A 10,000-nucleotide genomic window follows, 5' to 3' on the forward strand; every position below is an offset into this window, starting at 1 on the left:
GCCGCCGCCTCAGCCTTCGCCTCAGCCGCCGCCGCCGCCCGCTCCCGCCCGCGCGCGGCGGGATGGACGATCAATCCAGGATGCTGCAGACTCTGGCCGGGGTGAACCTGGCCGGGCACTCGGTGCAGGGGGGCATGGCCTTGCCGCCTCCCCCGCACGGTCACGAAGGGGCGGACGGCGACGGCAGGAAGCAGGACATCGGCGACATCCTTCATCAGATCATGACCATCACCGACCAGAGCCTGGACGAAGCGCAAGCAAAGTTGGTGTCGTCTCATTAAGCATCTTTTGTGTGTGTGCGGGAGCCGGGCCCGCGGCCGAGTCGGGGCCCGCGGTGGTGGCCTGGGTAGGGGTCTCAGCCTCCGGCAGGGAACTTTCTCCGAACCTTGGCTGCCTGCCTGGCCTTGGGGGAACCTGCACGCGCCCCTCGACGCCAGTGGGAGTCGGGAAAGTTGCTTTGGAGGTTTGGGATGGACTTGGTGGCGCGCAGATTTTGGTTAGACTTTCTTAGCCCAGTCCAGCCCCCCTAGGAGTCTGGTCCCCGGCCCCAGATTTAAAGCTCCCGCCTGCACCCGGAGCACGCTTCCCGGAGGGGCCGGGGCCGCACTCCAGTGAAGTGCAACTTTGTCCCGGCGCCCGAGCCCTGCTGGGCCGCGGGGAGAGCCGGCTGTGCGGACGGCCGCCCCATCCCGGGTGCGGGCCCCGGGGCGGCTCCCCGGCGGCTCTGGGTGCTCGCGGCCAAGTTCTCGGGAAGAGAGGGCAGCTCTGCAAACTTTGTGGCGCTGTCATCGTTGGCTGCTCGAGGTCGGCAGACAGTTCTACGCTGCGCCCACTGCCCCTGGCCAATGATGGACGCGGGCTCCTCCGCAGCGGTCCCCATCCCGGGTCACTGCCGCTGCCCTGGTAGGCAGGTTGACCGCGCGGGTTCGCGCCCCGCGGTTGCTGAGGCTGCTGCCTTGTTGGGCAGCTGCGTTCCGGCTGGAGCTTTCGCCGCCGGAGCTTCCTGGCTGTCGCTAACTAGTCAACTTGAGTTTCTGCTGACTTTCCACCGTTCCAGAAGAGTCTTCCTAAATAGGGGGCCTGAATTAAATCTGGGGTCTAACTTAAAGGAAGGCGCCATATTATTCCATAGGTGATGCTAATACCTTTGTGTTTTGCTTTCCTTTTCTTTTTTTCCTTTAGGAAACATGCCCTGAACTGTCACAGAATGAAACCCGCGCTCTTCAGCGTCCTGTGTGAGATCAAAGAGAAAACAGGTAAGATGCTGCGCCCTGAAGTGGGCCTGGAGGCCCCCGAGGTGAGGTTGGAGCTACTCCTTCCACTCTCCAGTTGAGAGCTGCTGCTTTTGGGCACCGCCATCTTTGATCATTCTCTGCTTCCCACCTTCTGATCTTGAGGAAAAAAAAAATAACCTGCAATAAATCTGGAGTCGATTTTTCAATTCCGCTTCTAGTGTAAAATGAAGTGTAGATGCGTACCGGTCGCCGTCCCTAGGCGGCCTCCCCTGGCTGCAAGCGGGGAGGGGGCCCCTAAGCGTTAGCAGCCCTCTCCCGCTCCTTTTGCCTTGTTTGTATGTCAGATTTTAAAAGGAGCAAAGGGAGACTGGATACCAGGGACCGAGTGCCCCGGAGAAGCCTCATACAAACTTTGTTTTAGTTAGACAGTCTTAAGCTCAGGTCCAAAACTAGAAGAATAGATGCAATTGAACAGACCCCAACAACATGTATGAATTTCTGTTTTAGGTGGCAAGAATACTTTTATGAAGTGAGGAAGAATATTGATGTGTCTATGCATATACATTGTATTACATCTATTATACTTTTATTAAATTTTATTCTTGATGTTACTGCATTTGTGCATGTACTTAATATATATTATTAAGTCGAAAAAGGTCCCCAGATGTATGTTAAACAATTTTTGAAACGTTGAAGGCAAGGAATTTATGAGAAACGGATCATGCAGAAGTGTTGGAATGGAAAACTACAAGTACATACTGGGCAAATTTTTGGCAATTCAATTTAACTTTCTTATTAGATTTTCTTATTCTGAAGATATTTTAGTCTTGAGGTGATAGTAGCCACTCAAGTGGAAATAGAAACTTAATTTAGATGTTTTAGTATGTGTTTGACAAATAAGTGCATTAAATAAGCCTTAGTGTTGAATTCATTTATTTCTTTTGGTGTATGTTGTATATATGATATTTTAAAAGTTGAGCCAAAGAAGAGAAAGTTAATGTTCAGGATATAGCAATTTCCAAGTGAGGCTGTTTAAAATGTAATTGTGTTTACATTGAATATCCATATAATAATACACTGCATATAATTGTTAATTTGATAGACTAGTTGCCCTCCTTTAAAACAGATTTTTCACTCTGTAATATTATTCTGATCCTAAGGAAAATGATGGGTTAGTGCTGTCTATTAAAATATATGCTGTAACCATAACAGCAAATATTAAGAGAACCTAAAGAGAACTTTACATATTATGTGTGGTTGTGCATTTTGCATTTTGAAAACCACAGGCATTTAAGATTACTAACTTTCATATTGTGTTGATTTTTAGTTATCTTTAGAAAGCATTGTGATTTAAAAGAGTAGACAATTTTTACCTGACAATAAAACAAGACATCAAGCATTAAATCTTGAAGTTTCTTGGTTTAGAAGCTTAAATGTACGTAATTCTCTATAAATCATGTCTCTTAATGTCCAAGGGTTTTCTTGGTATCAGGATTCCACTTCAGTTTCTGCTGACAGCTAAGCATTGGGGTATTGACTATGTTGTGAATATTAAGATTGTTTCAACTTTATACAACATTATGGTATGGTAATAGGGAGAAGGGATTTATACTCATCTCATCCCCTTCTCATGATTTGCTTTTGTTTGTTTGGCTTTTTAAAGTTTTGGCGTAGCCAGTGTGAGAACCAAATCCTGCAAACTGCCTTTTCTTGTTTAGATATTTAGCAGCAGATAGAGTTCAATTAGGAAGCCTAAGACCTCTACTTGCACAGGACTTAGTTACACTATTCTGAAAAGAAAGTATAGTATAGTCAACTGCATGTCAAAGGTGAGTTAAGAAAATGAAACAAGTCTTTTCAGAGCCTGGGATTACTGGCAGACAGAACTTTGGTAGGGCTATTGCTATTTAAGAAGCAAGAAATAGTTGACAAAGGACATTTTCGTGTTTTGAAAATTGTTTCTGAGGCATTTAGTGATAACCTGTAAATTAGAATCTCTTTTTGTGCTTTGGCTAACAGATCCAAGTTTGCACGTTATCTCTTTTGTAAAAAGCCAACAGCCGACAAAAAGAGTAAAGGCAGATCTCTGGGCAGAGGCATCTTCCTGCCACCCTCTCTAAGCTTGAGGGAGATGGAATTTAAGTACTGAATGATTGATGGGGATGAAGCTCTTTCTTCCCCGCCACTTCTCCCCTACTGCCCACAGCTTCATCTCACCCTCCAAAACTAGTCTTAGAAGGAGACAGGGATACCTGACTGTGAATCCTTGATTTGATATAAAACAGCTGTGGAGACACTAGTATTACTAAAGCAAAGAAAGCAGGGGCAGTAAATTCCAGGACTCCCACCAACTGCTCCCACAATCAGCCTTCTGAAACATCTGAATTAATAGAATCTGTATATTTTGTATAATGCATTTTTCTTTAGATCATTTTTGTTTAATCTAGTAATGTAGTATACAAAGATTAATTCTTTATAATCTGGAGAAAGTTTACCTAGTCATTTGTGATAGAAACCAGGAACATTATGTGATGACTCAATTCTGCATAATGGAGAGGTAGGGGGTAGGAGGAATTGTCACATTAGTAGATAATGCCATTTCAATTGTGCTTCTTTTAAAATAAGAAAAATCATTTTAAAAAATAAAATTCTGTGTATTTGTAGACCTACCAGTAGATTTTGATATTTCTGATCAGGTAGTGAACACTGCCAGTTTTGATGACGTGAGGAATTTAGTTTGGAAAACATTTCCCCTCGACCCTTACCCCCATATGAAAAGGTGTTTTTCCCTTCTGACAGATAAATGGGCAATCTACTACAGTGATATTATTTTCTTGCTCAAAGGTAGGGAAAGTGTTCTTTTACTATATAAGAAGTTTGCTTTTTCTTGAAAATGTATTCTTTTTGAAAAAATTATCATACCATTCTTATTGGGTATAACTATCTCTCTGTTGAATTGTGGTATCTGTATATTTTGAAAGCAACCACAAAGTTAAAGGCTATAAAATCAAGATACTTGTTTGTTTTAAACTAAGTAATCAAGCAGTGACATAATTGTTGATAACGTTGAAAATTTTTTTCTGATTTTTAAAAAAATCATAGTTTGCCATCTAGCTCTCTAATAAATATTTCTAATGAGCGGTATGCTCATCTGCATATTTTTTTAAGTGTATTCCCATGTATCTTTTTGGCCACCTTAATCTTGATTGCTGACATGCTTTTCTTTGTGAGGTATTCCATCCTCATAAATCTCCCTTCTTTCCAAAGCCCTTAATTAGAGTGACTGAAGGAGGAAATGGTTCTTTTTCAAGGACTAAAGATTTATTTTTAAATTTTTGACAGAACTGGAATTATAGTGTATAATCTGAATTATATTATTGTGAAAGAATGTTGTGTATTTTAACTTAAAAAATCAACACAACCTTTTCTTTTTTAAATCGCAGGTTAAAATACTCCATGTTGATAGCTGCCAGCCAAACTCTGATTTATTGCCACCACAAACCCTAAATAGCATTCATTTACTAGTAATGTCTAATGGCATACATGATGGTTTGCCAGATTTGTGGCCTTTGTGAGGCTTATAAGCAGGACTGACTTGGGAAGATCATAAAACTTAATGAACTTCTCTACTGCAGGAGGTGTCCGCAGGGGAAGAGAAAGGCCTGCTTGGCTGGTTGGGCTAGTTGAGGTATTTTTTATGTTTAAGGAGAAGAAAATGACTATTAAAAATATTTTACTTTTAAAGGAACACTCCCTAGAAAGAGTCATAGAATTTTAGATATCGAAACCAGATCAAGAATATATCTTACAGGTGAATTGTTATATACATTTAGTATATGACGTAGATTAGCCCTTTTATTTTTATAGTTGAAAGTGTAACCAGCTTTCAAAGGAATAGGGCACTACTCTCAGTGAACACCTCTCTGTTTAACTATGACTCCAAATGTTTAGAAACTCATTGAAGTCGTCTTTTTCTGGTCCATATGCCATTCTGGTCCCTTCTTTTACACTTCAATACAAACGTTTGTTATATTTTTCTTGTACAAGTACCATGTAATTCTTTTAATTTTAATGTATAAAATCCAACTCTTCCATCAAGTGAAAATTAAAGATGAACTTGGTAATATTTGAGTCTAAATGTTACCCTTTAGATTGTCTACATTCTACTAAGTTGCTCTTGAAATATTCATAAGATAATCATTTTTTGCTCTGTAATTTCAAAAACAAATATGCTGCTCCTTACCTGATTCATTTTTTTGTGTTTTAATAAACTCCTCCTGGACAACTGAAAACATAATAAATACATGTATGGAGGGGAGAATCTTAAACCTCCTTGAACTCATTGCCTAGCTTTAGCAGTTAGCAACACTTGACCAATCTTGTTTTTTGTGTAGCTCCTACCTTCCCAGGATTATTTTGAAGCATTTTATAATGCACCTTTAATGTTTAAATTGGAAATATATAGTGATTAAACAGGAAAAAAAAAAAAAAGATTGACTCTTGGAAACACCATAAATTATATTGTTTTTCTACAAAATTTTCCTTTTAAGCAGTTTAACAATATAGAGCTTTGGTAGCGTAGTGGATACCAGTTGGGCTACTAACCTCAAGGTCGTCAGCAGTTTGAAACTGTCAGCCATTCTTGGGGAGAAAGATGAGGCTTTCTGCTCCTGTAAAGATTACAGCCTCAGAAACCTTATGCAGGGGCACTATGAGTTGGAACTACGCCACGATGCATCTCCACCACCACCGTCACAAAATTTTCCTTTTAGCAGTTTAACAATGTCTTTAAAAAAAAAAAAATCTTTCTTTCATTTTTATAAATTTGTATAACTTAGAGCTTTTATAAGAAATTTTAAGGAAGGATGCAAGAGTGGTCTTTTTAAAACTTTACTTTCTGCCTTGTATCCTTCTCTCCACTGCTTGTAAATCCATGCAATATATTTGTAGACATTCTGGGGAAATAATCTCACTGCCATAATGGTTTAGAACTTCATGCTTTCAAATATCTTGTAAGTATTATCTTGAAAACATGGAACTTTTTCAACCTTTTTTCTCTTCCCAATAAAAATATATTGAACACTCTTGTCAATACTAACTTGGTCTATATGAATAATTTGTGCTTCAGTTTTAGTGAACTTCATTTTATTACAGATTTGTCTAGTTTTGTTATTTTTTTTCTAATTTGTGACTTCACTGTATTATATTAATTTACCCAATTTTCCTCTGTATCAGAAGTATATTGATACAGTGAAGACCCTAGCTGGCTCTAGAGAGTGCGTACATTCTTCTGCTTCATGAACTATACCTGCATATTTTTCATACTATGATGATTTTCCTTTTAATTACTTTTAGATTTCAAATGATAAATTTTGTGAAATGTGTCTTTTAAGGCAAATTGAAATTTAATGTCTCAGTTGGATTGGTTATATTTAGATACTTCATGATTGCTTGGTATAGGATGAAGTTATGTGAAGAATGGCTATAAAAAATTGAAACCTCATTTCATGACCCATACCCTAAATCAGTCATCACTATTTTATAGTCATATCATGAAGTATCTATTCAGAATAGATACTTAACACATCACCAATATAGCTAGTTAAATAAGGATCTTGACTATTTCCCGCTTCTTCATATATGTGTGAACAGCTTCAGGTATTTATTATTTCAGTATTGACACTATGAGAAGAATGTTTTATTTGTTTTCTCAGCAGGCTGTGTTTTAGCCATTTATCAGTGTGATCAGTATGATTTAGGTAGTAACTGACTAACAAAGCTTATTCACATACACACACACACACACACACACACACACACACGAACCCAACCTTTGTTGACCTTTTCAAGCACTTGTTCTTTACTTCAGTAGGCCATTTGAGCCTTTAACTATGAAGAGAGTCAATAATTTATATCACTATTTAATATAAATTGATCAGTTTTTCAGACCTGACAATCATAGATTTTCACAAACTTATAGAAGTTAACCAAACAAGCAAATTGCTGTCAGAGCTAGGTGGTAGTGTTATATTTAGCAAATATATTAATAAGTGATGCTTGAATGGGCCACAGAAAAATATACCATCTTTTTATGCCTTCAGACACAGAACATATTAGAAAATAAATTTCATTAATCTTCAACACTTGATTCTAATTATTCCCTATGTAGGCAGAATAGCAACCATAATCTTTTCATAGACATATTCCACACACATAGCTGTAGTTTCCTTTGACATTAAATTTTGAGTATATAAATAGCGAAAAAAAAAAAAATAAAAAAAATGGTAGGGCAGAATGTGAATTGGTATAGCATCTTTTTTTAAGAGGTGAAGAGTGAGTTTATATTTGCATGATAGTAATTGAAAAAGGAGCTCTGCTAGCATAGTGGTTACGAATCTGGCTGCTAACCTCAAGGTCAGCAGTTCGAAACTACCAGCCGTTCTGCTGGAGAAAGATGAGGCTTTCTGCTCCCATAAAGATTTACAGCCTTGAAAACCCTGTCAGAACGGACTCCAAGGTACTTAACAACAACAAAGCAATTAAAAGTAAAAGTGATTATGGATAAAAATGATGAAAGTTTTTCACTTCTTGTTTACTTTTAATTTAAGTACTTTACAATAGTAAGCTGTTTTGAACAATAATCCTTTTTGTGTGCTAATTATCAATGAGAAGTTTATATACAATGTAATCCTTTTAATACTTATGATTCCATACAACATTTAGAACATTATTTGGGAGACAACATATATCCTGGCAAATTATTTTTTAAAATTTCATTTGTTTTATGTGTACATCAGTTTTCAAAGCATATTTCTTAGGTCTCAGAATCCAGCAGGTGGCTTTTTACATTAAAAAAATTCATAAATTTTAAAATCCCATAAAATTTTATTTAAAATTCAAATGAACTAATGGAGAATGTCAACATTTCCACTGTTTCTGTATTAACATTTATAATAGAACAAATGATTTCATATAGAAATTATCAGCAGCATAATCTAAATTAATATTCTAAACAGGCATTACAGATGCTGGTAACTTTGGCAATTATCATTTTGTTTGGTGAACAGTAGTAAAACAGTGTGCGGTAAAAGTGTTTAGAGAGAGAGGATAAATAAATTGAACAGTTTTGCAATGCAAAGTGGTTTGTGGTGTTTTTGAGGATTTCTTGGCTCTCTCTTAACTGCTATTGTGAGCCTGGAGCAGATTTCCCCATTGCTAATGCCCTAGAAGTATTAATTCACTTTGATATGCTAATTAGAGGGCATTATGCAAGAAATGAGATTAAGTGGCAGCATGAAGCCATTTGCCTGTCAGTAAATTGAGAGCTTTAGCATCAGGAGGAGCTTTGTTTTTTTTTTTTTTTCTAAAGTTTCTTTTGGTTTTGCATATAAATAAATTGATTGAAAGGTCTAGAGGAGCTTCTAGAACATTGGTTGACCTCCCCCCTCCCCATTATTACTTAAATATAACATTAAAGGCTTTTTCTGAATCTTAATTGACCTAATTGGAGATACCAAATATGAAGTTTTCATTGTATTTTCTGTACCTGAAAATACACTAAGATATACGAGTCTTTTTTTAAAGTATAATTTAAACAACATGTGTATCAGAGTGTTATGTTCTCTTTTCAGACATACAAACTTTATGTGTCTGATTGTTTATTGACTAACGTCGCCACTAAACTAAACTTCACAAGGATGTTTTATTTTCTTCACTGGAGAAGAAAGGAAGAAGTTGTTGAATTGAGTTTCAGGAAATTATATTAAATGATGATTAACATTCTGATTTGAATCCACGAAAGCTAGAACAATCAGAATCAGTGATTAAACTCTGCTCTTTATACAACCCAAAGAATTTACATTTCAGCATGTATTTGATTGTCTTGATTACCATATTATTTTATTTTCATGTTGAAGATAGTGTTTTAGACTTGATTCTGATTTTGCTGACTTTTGTGGTTTAAACCAGGTCTTTGATATTGTGGTTTAAACCAGGTCTTTGATAATCTACTTTGTAATTCTGTATGTTGTGGGAATTTGCATGAGTGAATGCTAGAATAGGAGAGGGGAAGGACCAGAGGAGAGTACTAATCTGGGCCTATGAAGTGATTAAGGTTTCCTCAAACTTGGAGCTTCTACCTGTTTAAACAAACCACCACTAAACGTAGAATTGCAGTTCCTACTTTGGTGCTGCAGGTTAATGCCTTGAACTGCAAGGTCGGTTTGAACCCAAGAATGGCAGTTCAAGCTCACCAGCTGTTCCTTGGAAACCCTTTATGAACCGACTTGACAGGATTTAACAACAAAAACCTTAGCTACAATCCCTGAGTGTGGTTAGATGGGGTAGAAGTTTTGGGTTGAAATTCCTCTTGGGGCTAGGTTCTGGTGTTTGAATTCTACCCCTGTAGTAGTGACTCTAGACCCAGTAAGCCATAATTTTCCTAAAAAGCCATATGGATTATTTAGTCCACAGCTGCTATGCATGCACACTACCAAGTCTGAGTCTGGCATCGCCTTGGTGTGCATGTGTGGTTCCCGTTAATGTTAATGGGAGTTAGGAATGTGCACACAGAGAGGAGGGAGGATGAGAGTCTCTCCTGAGACAAAAGTCCTGATTGCATTTGTCAGTGAAGAGGACTTAGTGTATCTACCGTTAGCAGCTTTTCTCAATGAAAGCTTGGCTATTTTAAATGCTCATTCCCTTTTCAGACTCCCTGAACTAGTTAAATCAATGAATCTTCATTAGGCTCTCATTACTTGCAAAAT

The 10,000-nt window shown here is 38.0% G+C and overlaps 1 protein-coding gene across 3 annotated transcripts in view; it reads left to right on the forward strand.

Moving 5' to 3' along the window:
* The first annotated feature begins 6 nt into the window (after positions 1-6).
* PBX3 (pre-B-cell leukemia homeobox 3) overlaps positions 7-10,000 on the forward strand; it is a 364,451-nt gene continuing 354,457 nt past the window's right edge. Inside the window, exons 1-2 of one of the 3 annotated variants that reach the window (XM_006834772.1) lie at positions 7-262; positions 1,183-1,256. In XM_006834772.1, the coding sequence (XP_006834835.1) occupies positions 63-262; positions 1,183-1,256 (274 nt within the window). In that variant the 5' untranslated portion in view covers positions 7-62. The remainder of the gene's footprint in view (positions 263-1,182; positions 1,257-10,000) is intronic. The other 2 variants (XM_006834773.1, XM_006834774.1) reach the window with 2 other exon arrangements.

The sequence above is a fragment of the Chrysochloris asiatica genome, unplaced genomic scaffold (genome assembly GCF_000296735.1).
Source record: "Chrysochloris asiatica unplaced genomic scaffold, ChrAsi1.0 scaffold00014, whole genome shotgun sequence".
Taxonomy (NCBI): Eukaryota; Metazoa; Chordata; class Mammalia; order Afrosoricida; family Chrysochloridae; genus Chrysochloris; species Chrysochloris asiatica.